Source organism: Hemicordylus capensis, chromosome 6 (genome assembly GCF_027244095.1).
Source record: "Hemicordylus capensis ecotype Gifberg chromosome 6, rHemCap1.1.pri, whole genome shotgun sequence".
Classification (NCBI taxonomy): domain Eukaryota; kingdom Metazoa; phylum Chordata; class Lepidosauria; order Squamata; family Cordylidae; genus Hemicordylus; species Hemicordylus capensis.
Genome location: NC_069662.1, coordinates 125,800,675 through 125,828,578, shown reverse-complemented (window position 1 = coordinate 125,828,578; position 27,904 = coordinate 125,800,675). Strand labels below are relative to the sequence as shown.

Here is a 27,904-nt window from a genome sequence, read left to right as displayed (position 1 = left end):
ATAGGGAGAGTTGGAGCTAGGGGACCCTCAGGAGCTTGGGGGCCCAGGTTCTTTGAACCCATCTGCTCAATTATAGCTACACCCCTGAATTAGCAGCATTTGAGAACAGCCTTTGTTCGTGCAGATAGCTGGATGGCAGGGTCCGGGTGCTTTTAACCTCTGGTCTGACCTGCCAGTTACAAAGCTGGGTCAGGAAGACCTCAGCCCTTCAGTATTCCTGGGTTTCTAAAAAGCTTTCAACAAAGTTCCTCATCAAAGACTCTTGAAAACACTTAGTCATGGGATAAGAGGACAAGTACATGTGTGGATTGCTAACTGGTTGAAGGACAGGAAACACAGGGTAGGGATAAATTGAGAGTGTTCACAATGGAGGGAAGTAAGAAGTGGGGTCCCCCAGGGATCTGTACTTGGGTGGGGGCTTTTAAATTTATTCATAAATGATCTAGAAGTTGGGGTAAGCAGCGAGGTGGCCAAATTTGCAGATGATAGTTAGGGTACTGAAATCCAAAAAAGATTATGAGGCGCTCCAAAAGGATCTCTCCAAACTGGGTGAGTGGGCGACAAAATGTCAAATGCGGTTCAGTGTTGGCAATTGTAAAGTGATGCTCATTGGGATGAAAAACAGCAACTTCAAGTATACGTTGAAGGGATCTGAGCTGTCAGTGACTGATCAGGAGAGGGATCTTGGAGTCGTGGTGGACAGCCCGTTGAAAGTGTCTGAAAGTGATGACTCAAGGTGCGGCAGCTGTGAAAAAGGCCAATTCCATGCTAGGGATCATTAGGAAGGGGAGTGAAAATAAAACTGCTAATATTAGAATGCCATTATAGAAAACCATGATGCGGCCACACCTGGGGTACTGCGTTCAACTCTGGTCACCACATCTAAAGAAGGACATTGTAGAACTGGAAAAGGTGCAGAAGAGGGCAACCAAGATGATCAGGGGCCTAGAGCACCTTTCTTAGGAGGCAAGGCTGCAACACCTGAGGTGCACCTACTGCCTCTTGCATTCCACAAAAGGGGCGGCTCAAAGACTGTGGCATTTGCAGTGGAGGGGGCTCCTTACCTTGGCTCAGGCATAAGTTGCTGCATTGGTCCCAAAGCATTAGAGTTACTAATCCTAGAGGATTAGTAGGGATTTGCACAGACCATTTTGATCACAAACCAGACCACCACTAATTGGGCTGATTCGAGTGGTTCAATCGTGAACCGGTTCAAGCTGGTTCATAAAACAGGCCGGCACAGCCATTCAGTTTGACTGAACCGGTTCGAATACCCATGGTTGGGTCTGAATTGGGTTCAAATTTGGACCAAACCATGCCAACTGGTCCGTGCATGTCCCTACTAAACAGAACTCTCCACCTTCTCTGTTTTGTAAGCAGAAGAACTTGCTGGAAGCACAAAAAAGAATCTTGCAAAGTTTTAAAGACTAACAGGTTTATTGTAACATTCCCACTTCATGTGGCTTCATTCAGTGTCTCCCAATGTTACACCAAAGTGATAGATTCCAGAAATTTGGAGCCATGTTAGTCTACTCATCTGGGACACCAGATGATGTCGGACTTCAGCTCCCATCGATGGAAGTTGTAGTCTAACAACATCTGGAGACCCAAGATTGAGAACCCTTGTCCTCAGACATGAACATGAGCAGACATGAACAAGAAGCACTTTCAGATATGCTCCTTGTAGCACCATCACTGCTGCTTTTCCATGGTGAGTTGCAAGTGGCATTGCATGGCTACTTTCATACTGCAATAGATATTGCACATAACAGGGGCGCATCCTGCCGCTTTTACGCTACCTGATTCCGTTATGATCTGTTATATCTGGGCATGCACGTCTCAAAAATGAGGGCACTAACGCACATGATGGGGAGCCATTGTACAGCTATGCTGCGGTTCTGGAAAAAGTCAGATTTTCTCTGTTTAAGCACAGGGAAAGTACAGATTGGCAGTGAATGGATGATGACATCGTGTGAATCCCCTGAAAAGGGGAAACATGTGGCAAGCCCAGACTACACATTTAAGCTAGAAGTTGAATGTGTACTGTTGGCACCTTAAAGACTGATTGTGATGCAATAGACCTGTTACATCTTATGCTTGTGTGGGTACTTGCTGTAATGTGTGTTGCCTCCCTGGAGCTCATTGGCTCTGCCTTGTACCACCCCTAAGAACATAGGAAGCTGCCATATACTGAGTCAGACCATTGGTCCATCTTGCTCAGTATTGTCTTCAGACTGCAGCTTCTCCAAGGTTGCAGGCAGGAATCTCTCTCACCCTATCTTGGAGATGCCAGGGAGGGAACTTGAAACCTTCTGCTCTTCCCAGAGGGGCTCCATCCCCTGAGGAAAATATCTTACAGTGCTCACACTTCTAGTCTCCCATTCATATGCTACCAGGGCAGACCCTGCTTAGCTAAGGGGACAAGTCATGCTTGCTACCACAAGACCAGCTCTCCTTGAATTGCATCCCTTTAGCAACACCCCCTCCCATCTTTGGCCATTCTCCTTCTTTAAAGAAACAATGATAAAGTAATAATGAGAAGTCTTTCTAAGTATGTACAGAGTGCACCACTGAGCAAATGCAGCTTGTCTTCGCATACTTAAAATTAAGGAACAAGCCTTTCTTCGAAGGCAGAGGTCAAGCTCCTACACAGGCCTCAATGCCAGCAGCTCTCTCTTTAGAAAGTAGACACTGATCCCAACTCACTTGACAGCTTTCTAAGACTAAGTACATGGTCTGTTTAAAAGCACACATATGTTATCTGAAGTAGGCCATTGACCTTCAGTTTGTTTAGGATCTTCATCAATCTTTCTAGACTGCCAGCTTTAGTGCAGGAGGAAGTGGTCTAATGTCAGACGACTTAGTTACAGTCAAAGCGGAAATAAATGGAGGTAAATGTTTTCAGACATAATTCAGAGGAAAGCTGGGGCTGCAGTAAAGCTGTTCATCTATCTGTTTTCTATCTATCTATTTCTCTCAGGCGTACCCATCGCTAATCCCATGCACGGCAGCTCTCGCAAGAGTTCACGAGCAAGCTGCTGAGAGGGGAAGAGGAAAGTGGCGGTGCCAGAGGCGAGGCGGGAAATAAAACAGCAGTGACCGGGGGGTGGGGGGGGACATACGACAAAATGGCGGTGGAGGGGGCAGGCAGGAGAAAACAGCGGTGGGACAGGTGGGGGGAGAAAATGAGGGGGCAGAAATGGACGGGAAGAGAAAATGGCAGCAGATGGGCTGGGAAAGAAATCAGCAGGGGCGAGTGGGGAAAAGTAGAGGCACATATGCTCTGCACCTGGCCCAGCTAATATTCCTTTACTTGTGAAGTTTGGCTACGGTTCCTTAGGGTTTTTTCCCCAAGCAGGGATTGTTCATCCATTGTTGCTATCCTGTGCTACAACTGTGCCTGGTTTCAGAACTCCATAGCCAGCCCTTCCCAATGTACAAAATTTTCCATTGACCTCTGTGTTAAATAACCTTGTTATTTAAATAACCTTACAGAGTCTTGTGGCAGCCTTGTGCAAGACCCGTGGCAAATATCTATCTATCTATCTATCTATCTATCTATCTATCTATCTATCTATCTATCTATCTATCTATCTAAAAATAAGTTCAGCTTTTCAGGAAGGAAGAATTTTTAAAATTAAGAAAAGAAAGAAATGAATTGACAGAAGTTGACTCCAGGACACAGGAAACAAATCTGCCCAGAGGGTTATCATATCAGCAGACCAGGCCTGTCATTCAGGTGGGATGAGTGGGGCAACCTTCCCCAGCCCCACACGCTCCTAGGCCCTGCAGCCAGGCCCAACCACGCTCCACTCAGCCACCATTCTTCTCCCCCCGCCCTCCAGTAGCAAGCGCATGCTGGTCCAACAGGCAGGCTGACGATGGCTTCTCAGCCCCCCCCCCCCCCCCGCCCGGCCGATGCTGCCAGCCGCTGGAGCAGCAAGAGCAGGAGGCCGCTAGGAGGTCATCCCTACCGAGGGTGGCAAGGGGCCAGGCAGTGGCTGCTGGAGGGAGTCAGATGTTCGTGGGCTACAAGAAGCCGACCAGGGATGTTGGACAGGCAGCGGGGGCAGCAGCAGCAGATATTCCCATGGGGAAGCAGCGTCCAAAGGAATCAGGGTGAGGGGGGTTTAAATAAGAAGTATGGAAGGGGGCTCAGTCTCCCAAAGACAGGAGCTGATCTTGACTGGTGGGGACAGGAGCAGGATGCAGCTGGGAGCCCCCTCTCTTGTTGTTGTTTAAATCTGAAAGCAATCAGTCGGGGAAGGGGGTCCAGTGTATGGAGGGGCAGTGGCGGCTTTGCTGAGCTGCAAGGGGGAAGCACGCGGGACTCCTCCACACAGAGCACTGGGACACTGCACAAGCTTGGTTGCATATGGATGGGAGACTTGATGTGTGAGCACTGTAAGATATTCCCCTTAGGGGATGGAGCCGCTCTGGGAAGAGCAGAAGGCTTCGGGTTCCCTCTCTGGCTTCTCCAAGATAGGGCTGAGAGAGATTCCGGCCTGCAACCTTGGAGAAGCCAGTTGCAGGGGAGTAACAGCAGGAGAGAGGGCATGCCCTCAACTCCTGCCTGTAGGCTTCCAGTGGCATCTGATGGGCCACTGTGCGAAACAGGATGCTGGACTAGATGGCCCTTGGGCCTGATCCAGCGCGACTGTTGTTATGTTCTTAAGCTGCTGCCAGTCTGTAAAGACAATGAATCCTGAGCTGGATAGACTCAGTATATGGCAGCTTCCTATGTTTTTTGCTTACTCACATATCCATGAATTTTAGAAAAACTGCCCCTTTGAATATTTGCTGACTGTTATCATTTCCAACTGTGGTTGGACCCAGTTTTTAATTTCTGAAATAAAGAATGTATTTCATGCATCTTTTTCCAGAAGCTCTTGATGCAGCTTCTCTTCTACAAGGGAAGCACACCACAGGCACTACAAATCATGGCTTTGGCCTCATCTGGCGGAAAATGATACTAACATTGCGATTAAAGATTATATTAAAATGATCTGTTATCAGTACCCTGACCGTAAATAAAGCATCTAATGATGCCATGAACTAGATTAGGGTGAATAATTTTCCATTCACATGGGAAAGCGGACATGAAGAGTGTTAACGGAAGTCAGTTCAGTAGTAACCCAAGTAAAGTTGGTATTGTTCACCTTGAACTTTTTTGAAGATAAAAACAGTGCAAGAAAATAGAATGTGGCCGCCACAGTAGCCCTATTCAGACATTTTTTATTTTATTTTTCATATTTTATACCACCTGATATGTACTAGGAAGTTTTTCACATGGGGCTTTTAAAGCCCTTTAACTCACATCTCCTCTGGAATAGAGGGGGTGTGTTCACATATTGGCCAGATTTACCCCAAAGTCCTTGCGAGATATCAGGGAGTAGTTCACACAATACGGGTTTTTCACTGCTTGTGAGAGTGTAGCCTGATTCATATCTGGGATTTTAAAAATCCACTATTTGCGTTGGCTTTTTGGGACAACTTCTATTTCACAGTAAAGCCTCCCCTACCAGTAAACTTGCGGTGTCACCTTAAGTGGCGCAGCAGGGAAATGCTTGACCAACAAGCAGAAGGATGCTGGTTCGAATCCCCGCTCGTACATATATCGAGCAGCAGCGGTATAGGAAGATGCTGAAAGTTATCATCTCATATTGTGCCCGAGGAGGCAATGGTAAACCCCTCCTGTATTCTACCAAAGAAAACCACAGGGCACTGTGGGCACCAGGAATCAAAATTGACTTGATGGCACACTTTACCTTCAACTCGTGGTAAAGCCTGCTGTGTGTAAAAGTCCTAGGTGGTGTACAAATTTTAAAACACAATATAAAACAGAGTAAAACCAGTTAAAATTTCACAAAAGACAATTAATACAGTCTGATAAAATAACAAATTAAACTGTTTAAAATTAATTTCAGTTAAAAGCCTGTGAAAACAGGTGTGTCTTGAGGGTCTTCCTAAAAGCAAACAGAGAAGGAGATGCCCTTATTTCAACATGGAGCGCATTCCAAAGCCTCAGGGCAGCCACAGAGAAGGCTCAGTCCTGAGTCGCCACAAAACGAGCCAGTGGCAACCATAACTACCTCTCCAGAAGATCGTAACAGGAGATCAGTACCATCAATGCTGATCAGTATGCATTATGTTGCACATGTGGAATAGGCTGTTCTGTCCTTCCTCTCTCTTACTGTGTTACCCATGCTATTAAAAATATTGTGCATACCAGTGTGCACCTATTTTCTGCCTCCCTATTTATAAATAAATAAATAAACATTTGCCATGGGTCTTGCACAAAGCTCCCTCAGTGGACAGAGGGAAGAGGTGGTGGTTGGTTGGTTTGCTCGTTCCTTGTGCCATTGTTCCTATTTGTTGTGGTGTTTTAAGACTGGTCAGTACCACAAATACTTTCCAAAGCAGGATTATTGAAGAGACTGGCCGATGTGGAAAGCAGGGGTCAGCAACTAGAAACCATTGTGCCAATCCAGGCCCCCAAGAGATTCTGCTTGGGTCCCTACTCTCCAAGCTTGAAGTGAAAGAAGTAGAAGAAGGTAGCATCTGTGGTAAAGAACTTGTTGGCAGGCCACTTTGGCCAAGAACCAGAGGAATGGGCTTGTAGCTTAGTGGTAGAGCATCTGCTTTGCATGCAGAATTTCCCAGGTTCAATACCTGCTGTCTCCTGGTAGAGCTGGGAAGGACTTCCGCCTGAAACCTTGGAGAATAGTGTAGGCCAAGGCTGCTCAACTTTGGCCCTTCTACAGATATTGGCCTACAACTTCCTTCCACAATCCCTGGGAGTGGCCACTGTGGCTGGGGATTATGGGAGTTGTAGTCCAAAAACAGCTGGGGGGCATAAGTTGAGCAGGCCTGGTGTAGACAATACTGAGCTAGATGAACCAGGGTTATGACTCCGTATAAGGCAATTTCCGTTGTTCCTATGTAACCCCTAATTCTCATCTCAAAAGAGAGCCAGCATGGTGTAGTGGTTAGGGTGTTGGACTGGGACTGGGGAGACCCAAGTTCAGATCTGCCCTCAGCCATGAAACTCACTGAGTGACTCATCTACCTCACGGGGTTGTTGTGAGGAATCGCATAGCTATGTGTACTGCTCTGGGCTCCTGGGAGGAAGAGCGAGGTAGAGATGTAAGTATATAAAATAAAATGAACTGTCTTCCAGAAAAACAAGTTGCTGACTAGGGCTTCTCCTAAGTCCTGGATGACAGCATAGGTTATGCCCTATCACCATGCCCCATCATTCTCATGCCCCATCACCAAACTGAAGATTCCAGAGTTCCTTTTGAGGAAACTGACCCCATCTGCAATCCTGTGCACACTTTCTTGAGAGTAAGCGCTGCCAAACATAGCAGGCCTTATTTTTCAGTGACACTGCAGAACATTGTGCTGTTAATTGTGTTGGGTCGGCATGCCATTAATTCTCAGTAGGTCTCCTGCTTTGATATTTCACTACTCTAAAGAGAATCCTTCCATATTATTTCAGGAAACGAATGCTCTCAGGATGAAAGCACTGCGGCAGCAATCTTTACAGTTCAGATGGATGATTTCCTTGGAGGAAAACCTGTCCAGCACCGAGAAATCCAAGGATATGAGTCCACACAGTTTGTTGGGTATTTCAAAGGTGGCATTAAATATAAGGTATGCAATAGTCAGGATACGTGATGTTACACTGAAGCTGTGAACAGGAGTTTCTTCACCCCCGCTACACACAAGTGAGCTTGGTTTTGCAACTACATAACAGATGAAAGTAACTGAGTAAATTAGGGGTCACAGACTCAGTGAAGCTGTAATTATACATTTGGTTCCCAGCTGAATATGACTATGATTTAGAGTAAATATTCTTCCTAATACTCTTGTCCTGCATGTAATCATATTTAACTGGGAACTTGAAATATCTCTCTGGCTTCCTCAAGTTTGTGATCTCTTTTGTAAAATTGTTCCAGGCACTAGTGAAAAGGAGGAGGGTTTGTGACTGGCTCTAACCATACACAGCAGCCTCATGCAGAGAGTTCAACAAACCGCTGTTTTTAAACCATGGTTGCATGTGATGTCTGGATTGCGCCTGTGTTGGAATTGACAACTCATGGTTCATTACTGGAAAACTGTAATCAGAAAACATGATTGAAGTGGGTTTGCAAGTGACGATTTGTGCTAACTAGGGTTTGGCATGATGACTCATACTTACAGCTCTCGCTCTCCCTTTGGAGGCCCCTAAACCATGGAGACAGGAGTGAACTCACTAACGTATGTTATTTTTAGATATACAGTATAAGGCCCTTTGAATGGTCTAGGTCTTGGACAATCTGAGATTGCAATATTACTTAAGCTAAGCAGATGTGGGCCTGATCAATCCCCTGGATGTGAGACCAGGAGGCAACAAGGTTGAAGTATAAAAAAGATGTGCACTATATCTGTTTTCCAAAACTTTTAAATGTCTTCTAATGTTGTTATTTAGAATGCTTATATACTGCTTTTCAACAAGAAAGTTCTCAAAGCAGTTTAATTTTTGTTCTAATTCTTCTTCATTTCTATTGTTATTGATAATGAAACATCGTAATAAGCTGTTGATGGTGGGGAGAACCCTTCTGAGAGGGGGCGGGGGGGGGGAACCTGAATGCTGAGGGTGAAAATGAAAGTGGGCAAGCAGTGATAAACTATGGTTTTCCTGTTGTACATTTGTATAGTTGTACATTTGGAAGCTCAACCATGATTTGAGTTCTAAACTGTGGTTAGTACAAGTTATGATTTGCTGTGATGTCTGAACTGAGGTTCTTGTATATATAGCTGGATTCTTACCTGCTTGACCAGATGAAATTTGACTGGACAACACCCAAGAAGCCAACTAAGAAACTTTCTTTTACTTCTCTTAGGCAGGTGGAGTTGCCTCAGGTTTTAAACATGTGATCACAAATGACTTAAGCGCACGGAGACTCCTACATATCAAAGGCCGGAGAGTGGTGAGAGCCACAGAAGTTCCTCTTAACTGGGACAGCTTCAACAAAGGAGATTGCTTCATTGTTGATCTTGGAACAGTAAGTTGCCACAGAATTAAGTTTTCTGATTTTTTTTTAAAAAAAAATCCCACAAACATCAAACGGTTATGATGTCCAAACCCCCAAACAGTCTTCTACACATTAACCTTCCTCCTGTATAGACTCACAGAGTCCTGGTGACCTCAGTATTCCACAAGCATTTGTGGTTTGCTACTAGCCACTTCCCCTTAGTAATGCACCGAGTTAAAAAGACCCATGGTAAATCATATTTGTCACAACTACTAAAAGTCACATCTAAAATGACTGCAACATCAGCTAGATTTTATTTTTTAAAATTGTTATGTAAGAAGTAGAGAATGCTTTTATCTCAGTGAGCTAGTTCAGATTATACCATCCTCAACAGCCCACACTACATGATGTGAAGAGGGTGGAAACACACCAAGAGTGCATCCGCCCTGACATCACTGAAGGACATGTTGATGCACTGTCGGGGGCATCCTTCAGTGATGTCAAAGTGGGTGTATCCTCTGTATATTCCTTCACATGTGCTGAGGGCTGTTGGGACCTGTATTGTCTGAACTGGTGCCATGTTGATTCCTTTCTGGCTAGAAATCAGAAACCATTATGTAAGAATACGAATACGATGAATATTTATATACCACTTTTCAACAAACGTCCCCAAAGTGGTTTACATAGAAAGAAAGAGAGAAAGAAAGATAGCTCCATGTCCCCAAAGAGCTCATACAATCTAAAAAAAGAAACATAAGACAGACACCAGCAACAGCCACTGGAGGGATGCTGTGCTGGGGATGGATAGGGCCAGTTGCTCTCCCTCTGCTCGGTAAAGAGAATCCCCACTTTAAAATGGCCTACAGCTCCCATAATCTCCAGCTATTGGCCACTGTGGCTGGGAAATTGTAGTTCAAAAACGCGGGGGGGGGGGGTTACGTTGAGCAGGCCTGATTTGGAATAAACATGCATACGATGGAACTGTTGAATTATTAGGGAACAAGTAGTCCACTGCAAAAGCAAACACACTGCCCAAGGCAAGAATCTGTGTGCAGCCACATTCAAAAGGCACAGGGTGAGAATGAATCATCAGTACCTATGGGAAGTTGGCAACTCATGTCATTCAAGGGGACTTCCACTCATTCCTATTGCATGCAAACAAAGACAAACAGGAAAAACGGTTCTCTCCGGTAGAACTCCGCTGCAAGTGGGTCAGAAATCCCACCCCCAGTCCATCACTCACCCTTCCAACCCTGCTCTTCCTGCTTAGCACAGCATTCGTCTGAAGAGATCCATGATCCGGAGGCTGGGGTTGAGAGTGGGGTTAGGAGGGTGAGTGATGGGCTGGGAGTGGGACTTCTGACCATCCTGCAGCTCTGTAGGTGTGTCCATTGGCCTTCTGCTTAATGCCTGAACATGGCTAATGAAGTATAGACTACCAATGGCAAAAATGTGGGGGGTAGATTTCTGGTTGTCTGATAGGGACCCAAGACAGGGGCGTAACAAAGCTGGAGTGGGCCCAGAGACAAAATTTTAAAATGGGCCCCTCGCTGATACACACACACACACACACACACACACACACACACACACACACTTCACAATATATAGTGCACTTACACTCACATTCCCATTATGCCAGCTTCTCTAGAAAACTCCACTCCCTCACTTTAACCCCGTCCCTCCACCCTCCCATGGGGAAGAGCGCTCCCGGCTCAGAGTTGCTTCTGCAGACAAGGACTTTGCTGCATGCATGCCGCCTTTGCTCCGAACTTGGGGTTGGCTTTTCCACAGCACCAAAGCTCTGCGGGTGTTGGGGAGTCATGTGACTTGCCTTGGGGGGGGGCCCTCGAGGTGTGGGGGCCCCCAGGAAGCCGCCTCCCCTTGCCTTATGGTAGTTACACCCCTGACCCAAGAGAAGCATGGAGGGTAGGTTATATATTGGATACATGCTTCATGTTTGAAATAGAATGTACAACTTTAAGCTCACCTTCATGGTTTCTTTCAATATTCCACTAATCTCCATATTGTGGGAAAGCAATATTTTGCGACTTATTCATGGGAATGGAAGTATCTGTATAGATTGCTTTTGATATGCAGATTGGGAGTTGTCAGTTCTGTGGTCTGTGGAGATGCAGCCAAAACTATGTTATTTGTACCGGCTATCCATGTTACAAGGCTGTGTGATTGAAATTCAACTTCATGTTGGGGGAAAATTAACATTTGGAAGAGCTTCATATCTGAGGTAGACAAAATGGCACCAGTGAAACATGTGTAGACTCTTAGGCACTTATAGGGTCATTATAGTTTTCGGTGTTGGTTTAAAAAAATATTATCCAAATGGCTAAAAAGGGAAGATATGAAACTCGAGGGCACAAGTTTAAAGGTCTATCCAGCGTAGTGTAGGGACTTGCTGCATGCGTTATAAGATGCAGGTTCAAATGCCGGTGAGCCAATTTTCCAGTTCTCCATCTAAGCACTCCCCCCTTTTACATGATTATCTGTATTTCCGTCCTCTATGACTAATAACAATTTCAGAGTGGGAGAATTTGCTTTGAAGGATGAGTGTGGGCAAAAAGAAATATACACCCCCCATGTCATTTCTCCAATCCAGATCATTCACAAACCACAGCTGCTTTTAAGGATATGAAAAAGATATTGGGAAATCTGATCATGGAGCTCTTGCATCATGTGCAGTTTCACCCTAATGCTGCCCTGCTGCCGAGGCTTGTTGTAGATCAGGGCTGCACTTCAGCCCTCCTACATAAGCTTGACAACAACTCCCATAATCCTTGACTATTGGCCACTGTGGCTGGAGATGAAGGGAGTTGTAGTCCGTCCAACAACAGTTGGAGGGCCCAAGTTGTGCAACCCTGTTGTAGAGATTACTAAGTCTATGGACCAATTCAGACATCACATGCAACCATGGGTAAATTCACATGACATCCCTATACCTAAGGAGCATGCATTCTCCCTCTCCTGCCTGTGTGAGCCTCAGCATAATTGTGCTTCAGATTGAGGTTAAAAGTAAACCAAGATAGTTGTGATATCCAAACACACTGATTTTGGTTCAGTCTAACTAACTTCCATGAAATAAACCTAGATCTGAAACCCACTTCAAGCCTTGGTTTTGAATCTATGTTTATTTAATTAAGTTTGGTTAAAATAAACCAAGATTGGGTGGTTTGGATGTAATGAGCAATTCTGATTTGTTTCTAATTGCAGTTGGAAGTAGAATTCCACAAAAGCTCACGTGGGTAGGGAAATGGAGAACTCCTGATGTTGCATATAACCAAAATTTTACCCTGGTGACACAAGACATTTGAACAAGCGCAGTGTATGTGAAATGCTTTGAGTGCTTTGGAAAAGGTACTATATACATGCAGTAGTATTAATGGCATTATAAACAAGGAAGCAAGGAAGAAAATTCCAGAATTGTTTTACTTCTCTAAGCATATGAAGCTGCGTTATCCTGAGGTGGACCATTGGTCCATCTAGCCAGTGTTGGTCCATCTAGCGCACGGATTGCTAACAGCTCTCTAGATAGATGGGTGTCTTTCTGGAGATACCAGGGACTGAACCCAGGACTCTTTACTTCCACTGGCCCCTTTTCATAAAGCTCTCATGAGCTTTGTGTTCATGTGTTGCTATATCTAGATATGCCAAGGATGTACACAATTTCTGTTTTTCTGAAAATTGTAGAATAAGCACAGCATGTCCATGATTAAAGTTGTACATCCCCATGTTGAGGAAAATAATTAGCTAATTATGTTAACACGCAAGTAAAATGTTTGGAATAGCTGCACCCTTCTAGGCTCATAAAGCATTTCCAGAATCGTCCTCTGTGCTTCGTAAGTTTCCCCACTGCTGGGCCTAAATCATCCATATAACTCACTGTGGGCCTGTAGAGCTCAAAACAGAAGATGTAACTTTGGGTTAAACGAATGTATACAGAATTCTGAGAAAACAATAAACTGAAGGGAACCCTGGGTAGCTGCACAATTATCCACTTCTACTCATGATTAACTTGTTTAATTATGCTCCTTCTGTTGATCTGGTGAAGGTACAGATGAAAGATACTGCAGTAACTGAGCACGAAGTAAGAAGTTCAATGGGAGTGATTTCTGGAGTTGTAAATCCATTTTTTGGTTTAGGAGTAACCATTGTTTCATCTCACATATTTGATGGCCTCCCAGAAAAGGGCATGGGAAAAAATATTAATACTGCATAGTCTGTTTCTTTGATGGCAAGATAAATTGGAGATGTTATTGTTTTAGATTATTAACTTCATTTAAGATTCTAGTAAGATGCTAACGAGATGTTCAGGGTAAGTTTATACAACCACAGAGGCTATTAGTACTAAGCGAAATTGCTCCTCTCCTCAGTTCATCATATGTTGGCAGGATGCATAGTTGCGGGGAGAGCATAGTTGGGAGGAGAGCTCATCTTGTGGTAGTGATCATGAATTGATCACTACCACATGCCATGCAAGGTCCACCTTGGTTTGCGTTTGGATAGGAGACTACATGGATGTGAACATTGTAAGATATTCCCCTTAGGTGATGGGGCCGTAGCTCAGTGGATAAACATTTGCATACTTGCATGTAGAAGGTTCCAGGTTGACTCTCTGGTATCTCCAGGTAGGGCTAGAAGAGACTCTTGCCTGAAACCTTGGAGAGCCACTGCCAGGCAGTGTAGACAATGAGCCCTTTTTCACGGTTGTGTGACAGGTCTTTGGGCTTGGTGACAGGGAAGGCAGCAGAAGCCCGCCTTCCCCACAGATGATCCAGTTGCCAGGTCTGAGAGGATCAGGGTGTGCAATCCCACATGCCCAGACGGTCCACTGCTTCCCCCGTCAGTGCGGGGGTTGGGATGCGTCATCCCAGCCCCCGGAACTCACACAATGCACTGCGTGCATGATGCATTGTGGTGGTACCCCCAGAGATGGGTGGGCGCCCATCAGTGTTGCAGTGTCAGCTGAAAGCAGCTAGCACTACACATGATCAGGAAAACGGGGTAAGAAAGCACTTACTCTCTTAACCTCGTTTAGGAGGCGGTCTCCCTAGCCAGGTTTGCCACTGGGATCTGGCACAATCCCAGCGGTTCTCATACGCAGCCAAGCCCAGACTTGGCTTCCTTAGCCTGGTCTTGGCTGCGCATAGGAACAGCCTCAATACTGAACTAGATGGACCAATGGTTTAATCCAGTATAAGGCAGCTTTCTATGTTTCTATGGGATGTTTTGGCAATGATGACAATGCAAAGGAGGAAAACATACTAAAGTGGCAGCTGAAGCACTGACTGTTGATGAACACAATTTATTTTTCCTCTACAAGGCTCTTGATGTGGGCAGGAAGCATAGCATCATCATGAAACCAGATGGAGTGAGGTGCTTCTTGCCCTTACTTTGAAGCTTTGTGGGTTAAAAAAAAATGGTGGCCACCAGCAGCTGGGAGTATTGATTACTGCTACAGACAGGACCACAAAACAAGCAATAGTGATGGGGAAGGGAGTAGGGAGGGTGAGTGGGGTGGTTTCATGAAAGATTTCAGTCTCTTCTTCTCCAAACTCCACTTTTGAACCAGAAAAGCTCTGAAGAGAACTTCTGGTTCAGCAATAATTTGATGATGATGATGATGATAGTTCCCTAGCATCTGTTATAGGTCCTGCTGTTTGGATGCAGTATTTTCAAAGAGCCTATACCCAAGTAGCTGCCATCAGCAAGGCCAAGAGGAGTTGGCTGTCACCACACATGCCATAGTGTGTGGTGAATGTGGGTGGCGGGGAGAACATAAGAACAGGGCTGCTGGATCAGGCCCAAGGCCTATCTAGTCCAACATCCTGAGTGGCCCACCAGATGCCTCTGGGAAGCCCGCAGGCAAGAGGTGAGGTCATGTTCTTTCTCTTGCTGTTTCTCTCCCGCAACTGGTATTTAGAGGCATCTTGCCTCTGAGGCTTGAAGTGGCCTATAGTCACCAGGCTAGTATTTTATTTATTTATTTAAAATATTTCTGTACCACCCAAAACTTGCGTCTCTGGGTGGTTTACAATTAAGTAGCCATTGATAGACCTGCTCGATGTCACCTAGTGCAGTTGTTGTTGTGGTGCAGTTGACAGGGGCTGCATCCTTCTCCCTCTTTGTCTGCCAGCAAAGGAAGGAAGTTCCTTCCTTTCCTCAGAGTGTACTCTGGCTACTTTGAAGGTTTGATTTGTATAGAAGGGAAAAAACCCCTCATCAAGATCATATGAGTTGTATTTCAAAAGATTCTGGTTCAGACTTGCATGGGATGGGTATCTCAACAACTTAAGTGGAACATTTCAAGCTGAACAGAATGTTTCTCCAGAGTTCTGCATACTGGAAAATACTGTAGGCATTGTTAATAGAAATCTTTCAGTTATCTGCTTTCTTAGAAGTGCAGATATAATTTTTACTTCTTATTTGAAAAAGTATTTTCAGGGTCTCATTCTTATTTTCTGCGACGTAAGGAAGTTTTATTTTATACAAGCAAAACTGAGGGAATTACTAATTGTCTTTTGTTCTTTAGGATTTTAAACTTGAAAAGTTGTGTTTTGAGCACCTGTATTGGATAATATGAGCATAACCAATCAGTTAGCTGGGCATTGAACTAGAATTAGCAAATCATACATCTGAAAGGGTCTCTGTGTTCACCAACAGGATTAGTTTTGAGTTGTGATGAGGTCAGTAAGCAAGTAAGTTTTATTTACGGTCTTAGACCAGCAAAGCAAAAAACTGTAAGAGTTGTGACCAGAATTTACCATTCTCAGATGCACTAAACTTTGTTGTTATTATTATTATTATTATTATTACATTTATATCCCGCTCTTCCTCCAAGGAGCCCAGAGCGGGGTACTACATACTTGAATTTCTCTTTCACAACAACCCTGTGAAGTAGGTTAGGCTGAGAGAGAAGTGACTGGCCCAGAGTCACCCAGCTAGTTTCATGGCTGAATGGGGATTTGAACTCGGGTCTCCCCGGTCCTAGTCCAGCACTCTAACCACTACACCATGCTGGCTCCCACTACACCACGCTGGCTTCAGACAGGGATCAAAACAGAATCCTATACACACACACACACACACACACACACACACACACACACACACACTCTATTTATTTATTAATTAATTTATTTATTTGATTTCTATCTTTTGGAACTGATCTGAAGAAATCAAACTGGCATGAGCTTTCAAGCAAAGCAAACTAGGTCTTACTATTGTCTTTAAGACAGGCAAATGCAAAGAGAACTTTAGTCCTATCCACATATTACCTTCAAGACTTGTATGAGTGTGTATGGTGTACACAGGTACAGATCTGTACTCTGGTACAGTTATTCACATATTATGTTGAATGCAGGTATAGTAGTACACTTCATATATGTACCCTGCATTTGAGGGGCCTGTATCCAGGTTGTTTTAACATGAATGCAGGTACAGTCATTCACACAAAAACATGTACGAGTGTACAGAGTCTGTACAGTCACGTGGCATAATATCTGAATAGGCTTCTTCACGTAAGCTGAAGTGTGTGCATGCACCTGTAGAATCCAGAGGAAAGAGTTGTGGCACAAGGACCAGGCAATAGATCAGAATCAGGAATATTAATAGTTTAAGGAAATAGATATTGGGGCTGTGCTCATGAGCAGCCAAGACCAAACGTAGGCAGCCTGATTTTGGCTGCTTATGAGAACTGCTGGGATCTGTGTGGATCCTGGCCGTTGCTGCGGTGCCAAACCCAGCACCAAAGCCCAGCTCTTAGATGAGGTTAAGGGTGCAACGTGCCCTTAGCCCAGCTCCCGGCATCATGTTTCATCCCCCAGTGCACTATGGGATACGCAGAGGCCGAGCTGTGTTTGCTCTCCGGGAATGGATTGTGTGCGAGTGTAGATGGCTCTGCCAGCAACAACTTCTTGATCGTCTTGGGCAAAGGTAAGAGGAGTGAAGCCTCCCCCCGCACCCAGCACCTGCTTGCCTACCCGGCCGCCCATTCATGTGAATGGGCTCATTATTTACAGATAGGCAACTGCAGACTGCTTCCTATGTTCTTTCTGCTGGTTGTTTGTTAGCCCCGCCTCTAGTCCAGGACTGGACTAAAAGTAACTAAAACACCATTCAAGAGCTGGCCAGGATCAAGGAATGGATTAACCCAAAATACCACAGCACCCAGTGGGACGTTTGTGCTTTGAATAGTACTTTCCCTGCCCTGCCTTCCCATGCTATAGCACTGACAGCTTTGGAAATTTCCTTGTCTTCAGAAACAGATTGGTGTATCGTGAGAGGGGCTGTTATTTGGGGAGAATCTAGACAATAGCCCCACTTGACCTTGTAGTGTTATTCATATGGGTCTCTGGATTCTGGCCAGAGAATAACTTCAGGATTACCAAATCTAACCATGATGGGTGCCCATCTGCAATCTAAAGTCATGCTTAATACGTTTGGCAGCAGACAGAGATTTGCACTTGGCAATGACAGGTTGGCGTTTCTACCTGGCCAGTTTTTGAATGCCTTGACCCTTTTCTTTAGGCTGGTTGCTTTTTAGAAAACAAAATGGGTGTAAGCCTTTTGGATGGTGGTAACTAATTGTTTATTCAGACTGTTTTTGTTCTTTGCGTTATTGAGACTGTGCTGCTCTTTGTGCTGAAAAATTATTTAATTCTTTCATGTCTTCTGTGTTATGCTGAGGAATTTAGGGATTGTAGTGGTGCAAATTGTTAAGAGAATGGTAGACATATTTTGGAGGTGTGATAGAGGAATACCCAGCATCTCTCATATCTTGTTGATTCATTTTTGTGGTCAGCTCAAGTCTGTGAGTTTCAGATAGACCTCCTATGAAACAATGGTGCTTGTACATGCACGTTTTAATTTTGCTGTGTGGTTTGCAGTGTATTTCTGTGTCAATAGCTTACTGTATTTTGTCTAAGCCAAGAGATGCCAAGATTTAATCATATCATAATATGATTTTGCGTTTATTCAATCTGTTTTGAATTTATACAAAAAAGCAAGCAGTGGAAGTTCAGAAGCTTTATGAAACAATCGATGTTATTAATCTGGCAAGCCTTCCTTGGCAAATGCACACTAGTATTGCTAAATGAGAATATTCTGCTTCCTTACTGTAACTGTTTGTACTACTCACCAATAAATAACATACAAATATGCTATGAGAATGCAGAACATATTGTAAAATTACGGAAGGAGTGACATCAGCTGCAATAAAAATGAAAGCATTTCTCTGGAGTGCAATTAATGCCTTTAACGTTGTGTAATGAGACAATTTAAATATCCAGATCCCTGTTCCTTCTTAATGCTTCTTTCCTTTTTTTAACTTCTTGGTCATGAATCTAAAGGTTGTTCTCTTGGCCCACATGTGCATCTTTTTCAAAATTGCTCTGGGTTGTCTATAACACTTACAAATGGGGCCCTAGCTGCTGCTGCTGCTGCTACTACTACCATGAGTATTTATATACGGCTTCTCAACCAAGTTTTCAAAGTGGTTTACTTTAGGGGGGAAAGCCCAATGAGGCTGTTCTCACGCACAGCCAAGGCCACAGCCAGGTCTTGGCTGTGCATGGGAATCGCTGGCAGCTGTGCAGCTTCTGGCGGTGGTGCGGTAGCAAATCCGTGCAGACTCGACACAGGAGCAGCCTCCCAGCCAGCGCTGGTGTGTGTGTGTGTGTGTGACCCCAATGCACCGAGCACTTGTGTGGTGCATTATGGGATTTCCGGAGGCTAGGATGATGCATCCCGGCCTCTAACCCTCTGAGCTTCCTGGACCAGCGTAGCATCATCTGGGCACATGGGGAGAGTGACCCGCAATGGAGGAGTGGTCGTCTGCAGGGAAGGTAAATTTAAGCAGCCTTCCCCACTGCCTGCCCTCAAGCCCTTCTCACTGATCGTGAGAAAGGGCTTAATAAATAAATATGCCTCCCTGTCCCCAAACAGCTCTCAGTCTAAAAAAAAAGAAGCATAATTAATCTATGGGATTGGATGTGATGATGGCCACCAGCTTGCGTGGCTTTAAAAGGGGCTTAGACAGATTCGTGGTGAAGAGGTCTATCAATGGCTACTAGTCTGGTGGCTGTGGGCCATCTCCAGCCTCAGAGGCACGATGCCTCTCAATACCAGTTGCAGGGGAGCAACAGCAGGAGAGGGGGCCTGCACATACCTCTTGCCTGTGGGCTCCCCAGAGGCATCTGGTGGGCCACTGTGTGAAACAGGATGCTGGACTGGATGGGCCTTGTGCCTGATCCAGCAGGGCTGTTCTTAGGTTCTTAAACACAGAGCACTGGAGGGATGCTCTGCTGGGGTTAGATAGAAAAACTGATATCTGTGTTATCAGTTTTATATTGTTTTTATAGTGCATTAGTTTTACTGACTAGCTGAACTGCCCTGATCATTAGTGTACCGGAGGGTAGAGGTTGCTTCCCCTCTGCTAAACATAAGATAATCACCACTTTAAAAGGTGCCTCTTGCTCAGTTAGCAGGGGTTAGCTCAGTGGCAGAGCATCTGCCTTGCGTGCAGAAAGTCCCAGGTTCAATCCCTGGCATCTCCAAGTAAGACTGGGAAAGATCCTTGCCTGTAATCTTGAGAGCCACCGCCCATCAGAGTAGATGGGCCGGTAATGTGACTTGGTATAATAAGGCAGCTTCCCATAGTTTTGTGTTCCTATGAATGATGACATCAGATTTCTCACTGGTACCATCCAGTTATTGCCATCCTCTCATTTTATTCTTTATTCCCAGACACTGCCATGTGGTAGTTGAATAAAATTGATAAGGTCTGTCCACACCTTTTAAAATTAATTTAGGTGGCTTTCTAACTGCATGATTTATCAATTTACAATATGAGAAGTAATATGCAAGATCTTCAGAATAAAACAGGAGCAAAACAAGATGTATTGGGGAAAAAAACCAGAATATAAATTCACGCCTATAGCAAAATAAGAGCCATCAATTAACATTTCAGCTAACACATACCCCAGAGTAGATGTTGAATGTTAAAGAACAGAACCTAAATCATGAAAGTAACAATATTTTTTTGCCTCAAATGATTTCTTAGACAGGAATTTGGTTTTTCTATTACCAAGACTGGATAGGGTGTAGAAACACTCATAGAGGCTCTCCACATGAGCAGTGTGGAGAGCTGAGGAGGGTTTGGCAGGGAGAGCAGGCTTGGCCTGTTCTCCCCGCACACGAACACTCTGCCCTCCCTGGGCAGCTGGATTGCCCCCCCCATCAATTATCAGCTCCATCACAGAGCTGGTAAGGGCTGTGGGGATCTGGGGCAAGATCGTGGGGCATTCTTGGGAGACCCCCAATGCGGGGAGGCTTGTTGTTGCCTCCCCGTTGGGGGTTTCCTCGTGAGTCGCCACAGAGCTGCGCTGCGGCGACTCACGATCAGGAAAATGGGGTTAATGGGAGCATTTGCTCCGCTAACCTTGTTTTAGGGGAGGGGGAGTTAAGCCTGGTGGTTCTCACGACCGCTGGAAAGCGGGCTGGGCTCCCTTAGCCTGCTTTCCAGTGGTTGTGAGAATAGCTTCGCAGAAGTCTTTTACACAATTAAAAACTGTATTCTACTCAGGTTTGGGAGCTGTGTGTGCTCCCAATTTTCAGTTGTGTGGAAGCATGGTAGGAGGAAAAGCTCCCCAGAGAAAGCAAGGTAGGAGGAAAAGCTACCCAGGTTTTCTTCCTAACTTGCTTCCACACAACTGAAAATTGGGAGCACACATAGCTCCCAAACCTGGGTAGAACACAGTGTTTGATTGTGTGAATGACCTCATAGTTTGTGGCCAGTGTACTGTAATAATAATTTAGCACAACCCAGCTGAAAACTTCAAAACAATCAGAACAATTTCTTTATTAAGAGAGAGTATTTTAGTCTACTGAGATGTTCTGTCCCTTGTGGTTCCGAGCCAATCAAAAGCAGTTGCTAGATTTCTAGTTAATTATTAGCTCATTAATATTCGGAAACAAGTGGAAAGTGAAATCTGATTTATCAGAAATCTGATTAATTCTTTATATACATACTTGGAAGTGAGCTGCATTGAACTCAGTAAATTCACACAACGTGTTCATACAACCCTAAACTGGGTCAGAGGAGTGCCCAGCCAGGGTAGGAGAGCTCTGTGCTCCCAATCCAGGGTTATGTGGACTCAAAAAGGAAGGTAGGGGGATGGGAGAATGATCGTGTGGAAGGTGGGATCTGGGGAAGATGGACATGCCCTACCCACATTCTGTCTCCAGTATTTTACTAAGAGTAGACAGAAAGCCAGCCTACCCAGCTCCTGCCTCCCACATGATTCCTCTCCTGTCTATTGTTCCCTCTAAGAGGGATTCCCAGATGTTGCTGACTACAACTCCCATAATCCCCAAGCAAAAGCTATTGCAGCTGGGGATTCTGGGAGTTGTAGTCAACAACATCTGGGAATTCTAGTTCGAGGGAACACTGATCCTGTCTAGTCATCCTACCTTGCTTTTTGACTTTTCACAACTGCAGATTGGTTGAATTCCCTGGTCAACCTACCCCGGTTGAACGCTCCTTTGACCCTATTTAGAGTCATATGAATGAGCCTACTGAGTTACTGATAAACCTACATGGGATTGAACTACATCACAATTAAGGAATTAAATGCCCATGAGTATTTCTAGATCTATCGAGTGGGAAGACCTTAGGCTCAATAGTAAAACTGTTCACTGCAGTTGAATGTTTCAACACAATCTAGCCAGGAAGTCAGAACCCGTTGATCATATGCAGATTTGGCTCATGACAAAGAAAATTGCAAAATTGTTTAGCAATTCTATATTTAGCAGTTCTATATTTAGCAGTTCTATATTGCTGTCACATTTGGACAGAAAACTACTCCTTTCATTCTAATGACTTTCACTTCCAGTTCTGAAGTGCTCAGGTGTGTTGAGCGCCAAAGAGGAATATTTATTTTAAACATCTATGCATAGATTTAAGTTTGATAGGTATCGTACTTTATTTTGGAGTTTGTAAGGAAGTTATAGCATCTCAAGGTGACAACCCTAATAGTTTTGCCCTCAAAACTGGTTTTAAAACTATATGCATTTAGAAACTTTTCAGTATGAAGATTCTTTCTGTGATTTTCCTGGTTTTGTTTTGTGTTAACTTTTTAGACACATATTAGAGCCACGTATTTGAGATTGCTCTGCAGGATTGCAAAACAAGAACTGATTATTTTGCCTGGGATTTTATTTCATCATGCTTCTCTGAAAGTTAAGATTTCCCCTCCCCCACCCCCAAATAGAGTTGAGGCTTTATAGTTTTTCAGGCACTTAGCTTTAGGAATGTGTGAACCAACTATCTGGCCAGTTAGGTTTGAATCTGGATCGGATTCGAACCGACCTGGCGCAGTCTGGCTTCAGGCTTGGCTGAACCAGTTTGTGGGCCAGTTCAGAGATACTTGTAAAGGAGAATCCTGGAGGACTCTCCTTTACAAGTAAAAGGGGCATCCAAAACCCCTATCTTAAAGGTGCTTGGTGGAGGGTGGCAGGCGGCGAGAGAAAGGAGCTTCCATACCTTTAGCGGAGGTGGCGACAGAGACATCAGAGGCAGCGGGGGGCGGGGGCAGCAGCTAACTCTTATCTGCACTCTCTTCTGTTTCAAGCAAGAAATACCACATGTACCTAATTTGGGTGTATGCTCAGGATGCATTGATTGCTGAGAAGGCTGTGAGTCGAAGAATATGACATTTGGTAATGAGGATATATTTAGGGAAAGAACATCACTAGGAACTGTGGCTCTTTCAGAGTTATATGTTCCACCTTTCTGCTTTTCACATTCCCTGAATAGGTTCATTTCATGAGGTGCCCTGTCAAATAATCCATAGCTTGCTTTTAATTCTAGCTTCAGACTACGAGAAACTTTATTTGAAGGAATTTCTGGAATTGAGCTGTTGTAGGCTCTGTATGTGTAGCAGCTCAACCTATTATAGGTCGAATCCTCAGGATAGGTCCAGGTCTGTCCATATTCCATGGACAGAGCTTCAGTAAGTGGCGAACTATCATCTCTACATAATGTCTTTGATCATGAAAAAGTCGACTATGGTTTATTCATTGGAGCTTCTTTCCTTTTTTTAAACCGAAAAAACCTTATGGAAAGTCTGGTTTTAGGCCGGAGAAGGCACCAGTTGAAGACAAAGTTTTCTTTGTACAGAGAACTGTTTTTCTTATTTCGAAAGAGAACAAGTCTCATGCCTAAATAAGTTGTTACTGGGTAATTGTGTGCCGGAATGGGGCACAATCTAGGATATGCTTTACTAATCTTTTTATAAATCGTAAAGTATATCTTAGTTTCCAGCATGAGCGGATCCTGGCATTGTTTACTAACAACAGTTATGATTTCCACGTAGGATTCCCATGAGCTGTAGAAAGATATTTATTTTGCTCAAAAAAACAATCTGAAATATTCCAAAGTGAGCCAAATGAAGCATGTGCAGCATTATTTATTATTATTTTATTTTATTCAATTTCTGTACTGCATTTCATTAAAATAATCTCAAAGCGCTGTACAATATAATTAAAACTAGCTGAACCCACACAGAGCATCTGTGCGCTAGGACTTTGTTGCTCTCCTTGTCCCCCGCCACAGCCCCTGTTCTATTGCTCGGTGTCAGCCGTCCCTTCGCCACCGCTCGCTCACCTCCTCCCTGCTGCTCACCCACTCACTCGACCCTACTCGCTCCTTTTCCTTATCTGCATATGGAATGCCCACTGCCCAATCATCATGGTTCTTCTGCTCTGCTACCTCTGCTCACTCACTCGCCGCATTCCTGCCGCTCTCTCACTCCCTGCTCACTTTCTCATTCACCCCCTGTCACTCACTCACCCTCTGCATGCCACTCGCTCGCCCCCCCACTCTCACTCACCCCCTCCCCACCACTTGCTCACTTGCTCGCCCTGTCCTTATAATAAAATTGTTGTGAATGAAGACTGTGCAGTTTTTATAGCCAATATGTATAATGCACAATTCAATGTATTACTACAATTGAATCCCACCCTTCCTTCAAGGAATTCAGGGTGGCACACATCACCCTTCCCATTTTTATCTCCATAACAACCCTGTGAGGTAGATTAGGTTGAGAGGTGGTGACTGACCCAAGGACACCCAGTATACTTTGTGGCTCAGTAGGGTTTGAGCCTGATTCTAGCCCAAACAGTCTAGCCACAACACTGCACTAGGGGTGTGGTAAACACCTCTTGAGCATGTCATAAATATAGCTTTCTGATTGTAAGATTTTTTTAAAAAAAATAGAATATCTTGTGTAGGATCACCACTAGAGATGTGCACAAAACCGTAAAACCTGGTTTGATTAGAGTAGAACCAGAATCGAGTCAAATTGGGTCCAGTTCAGTTTTTGCACACCTGAACTGGGGCCGGTTCAGCTTGAATTTGAGCCCAGTTTGGGAGATGGGTGTTTGAGGCAGTACTGGTAAAGGGGAGTCCGGCAAAGTTGCTGCCAGTGGCAGGGGCTGTGGCGGTTGCGGGGATGGTAAGGGATAGCAGCAGGGGCTCCCTGCAGTGGGTGGGAGCAGTTCGTGCTTCTGCTGAGGGGGAAAAAAATTGAGATCCCGCTGCTACCCCAACCACCCCCACAACCTCTGCAGGAAAGTAAAAATTTTCCTCAAAGTGGCAGATTTCCTCCTGCCCCAACTCTTTTTAATTAAGCCCCCTGGTCCCCTCATTTACTGGTAAAGAGGAATCTTTACCAGATTCCCCTTTACCAGTATGCTCCAAGCCTGTTCAAGCCAAACCCGGTTCGGTTCGACCTGAACCCCGTCAACCTCGCTGGTTCAACACTGAGCTGGCTCGATGTCGAACCGGTTTGCAGATCCCTAATTGCCACACTTCTTTTTTATAAAAAAAAATATTATCAAAGTCTCTTTCCCTCCCCTTTCTTGTTCATTGTTCTTTTTATTTTCTGCCTCTTTTACATGTATACAGTAAAAAACAAATTTCTTTTTTTTAAATTCTTCTTATAACTTCTTACTGTTCGCCCTCCAATTAGCTGGGGAAAAACTGTCAGTGCTCCCTCCCCTTAAATTATATATATTGTATCTGATTCACAGTATGTAACATTTCTCTATGAACACTATTATCTTGTTTTCATACCTTTGTGTTTCAAAACTTGTATTCAAAGTTTTAGTTTCAGACTTGTTAGGCTTAAAAACCAGTGTGGAAAGGAAGGGATACATTTGGTATTCAAAGAACATACTATTTTTGGAATGCTGTTAATAAGGGATAGAATAATCAATGTTACTTTCATTAAAGTAGTATATGAGATTAAAAAAGAACTTTTTCTGACTTCTGGGGAGCGTTGCTGGATCGCTGGAAGCCCAAAGAGCACAGTAGGGCACTTTATCTCCCCCTGTTTCCCCCCCTGTTTGGGGGCAATTTTCGGGCCTCTGGGAACCTTATCCCCCAATCCCATTGCCCCAATGACTCAGTATTCACCATTTCCATATCTGTGGCAATTGCAGAGAACGGAATCCCCGCAAACACTGAGGTTCTCCTGTATTGTTTTCTGGGGAGCTACTTCTGTGTCAAAAGAGACCAAAGGAAAAATACTTCTTTCTGTATTTGTTTTTAGATAGGTAGCTAAGATTTTCTTTGCATATAGTCATCTGACTTTAGTAAGGCATGTCAAAGTAAAAACAATAGAAAAAGTCCACACGATTTCAAAATTTAGCATCTGCATTTGTTTTATTAAGTTCTGTTTCAACTGAGGTCAAAAGTGTTCTCCACATGGTATTCTGAGAAGTGTTCCCATCTGCTTAGCATCCAGAAGGTTCCAGGTTCAGTCCCTGGCATCTTCAGGTTGGGCTGGGAAAGACTCCTGCCTGAAACCTTGGAGAGCTGCTGCCAATCAATATAGACAAGTACTGAACTAGATGGACCAATGGTCTGACTCGGACCATTAGACAGGTTTCCTATGTTCCTTCCTGTGTCCACAAAACTGTGCTGTATTAATCCAACTGACTGGAGATATCTCTGTTTCATGCTAGGAGATCTACCAGTGGTGTGGCTCCACATGCAACAAATATGAGCGCCTGAAAGCTACTCAGGTTGCTATTGGTATTCGGGACAATGAACGGAATGGAAGAGCCCAGCTGATTGTTGTGGAAGAAGGAAGTGAGCCGAGAGAACTCCTAAAGGTATTGTTTATTCATTTGCTGTTGACACAACTGTTACCTGCACTGATGATCCAGCTAATCTGACAGTAATCTTGCCTCAAACTGTTGCTCCGAATTGCCTGAAGGTGACAGAATGGGATCTGTCTGTTGCATAAACAGGAATTGTTAGAGCTCCGAGGAATTATAAACTCTTGGGACGTGTCTATATTACATTGTCATAAATATAGCTTTCTGATTGTAAGATTTTTTTTAAAAAATAGAATATCTTGTGTAGGATCACCACTAGGGATGTGCACAAAACCGGAAAACCTGGTTTGATTAGAGTAGAACCAGAATCGAGTCAAATTGGGTCCAGTTCAGTTTTTGCACACCTGAACTGGGCCCGGTTCAGCTTGAATTTGAGCCCAGTTTGGGAGATGGGTGTTTGCATATAGTCTTTGCATTACATGCCCCTGCTAACTGGTCAAAGAGGCACCTTTTACCGTGGTGATTCTCTTTATTTAGCAGGGGGAGAGTAACTGGCCCTATCCACCCCTAGCACAGTACTTCCAGTGACTGTTGCTGGTGTGTGTCCTATGTTTCTTTTTAGAATGTGAGCCCTTTGGGGACAGGGTTCCATCTTATTTGTTTGTTATTTCTCTGTGTAAACCGCCCTGATCCATTTTTGGAAGGGCGGTATAGAAATTGAATTATTATTATTATCTAGACCCATTTCAAACTGGTTTTCGGGTGGGCTATGGGGTGGAGATTGCCTTGGTCAGCCTGATGGATGATCACCAATTGGGAATTGATGGTGGGATTGTAACTCTGTTGGTCCTTTTGGATCTCTTTGTGGCTTTTGATACTACCGACCATAGTATCATTCTGGAGCGTCTGAAGGGGTTGGGGGTGGAAAGTACTGCTTTGCAGTGGTTCCGCTCCTACCTTTTGGGCAGATTGCAGATGTTGTCCCTTGGAGACTGCTGCTCTTCAAAATCTGAACTTTTATATGGTGTCCCCCAGGGCTCCATATAGTCTCCAGTGCATTGTTAATATCTACATGAAAATGCTGGGAGAGATCGTCAGGAGATTTGGTGCTAGGTGTTATCAGTATGCTACACCCAAATCTATGTCTCTGTGTCAGCATCATCAGGAGAAGGCATAACCTTCCTAAATGCCTGCCTGGAGGCAGTGATGGGTTGGATGTGGGATAATCTGAGACTGAATCCAGATAAGACGGAGGTACTTATGGCATTGCTCTGGGCAGCTGAGAGTCGTCATTTCCATTTCCCCTATGTTCCCTGGGAACAGCACTGCCCGTGATGTCGCCAGTGGCAAAATGGCCTGTGTTCCACCCTGCTGGCACCTCCACTGCCTGTGCACATGGCGTCACATGCAAAGGGGCCATGGCTTGGGCTCCAGAGAGCCCATGCAAGCTCTCCAGAGATCATTTCCAGCCAGAGCTTGTTGGCTGGCTGTGTCTATTTCTCTCCCTCTCCCTCTAGCAAAGGAGAGAAAGGGAAATAAATGCACCCAGCTAGCAAACACTGGCTGGAAATGCGATTGGAGGGCTGGGGCGGGCCCTCTGGCAATTGGACTATGCCCCCTCTGCACGTGACATCACATGCAATCAGAGCTCTGGTAGCCATTTTCATTGGTGGCCTGGGTTCTTTGAACCCTAGCGCTTAGTGGTGGCTCTGCCCTGAGCACTACATCATCATATCATAATTTCATTC

At 44.6% G+C, this 27,904-nt stretch overlaps 1 protein-coding gene across 2 annotated transcripts in view; it reads left to right on the top strand.

Annotated features, from left to right (window-relative positions):
- SCIN (scinderin) overlaps positions 1-27,904 on the top strand; it is a 106,994-nt gene that overhangs the window by 1,634 nt on the left and 77,456 nt on the right. For both annotated transcript variants that reach the window (XM_053262126.1, XM_053262125.1), the window contains exons 2-4: positions 7,502-7,656; positions 8,889-9,050; positions 26,061-26,210. In XM_053262126.1, coding sequence (XP_053118101.1) covers positions 7,502-7,656; positions 8,889-9,050; positions 26,061-26,210 — 467 coding nt within the window. The remainder of the gene's footprint in view (positions 1-7,501; positions 7,657-8,888; positions 9,051-26,060; positions 26,211-27,904) is intronic.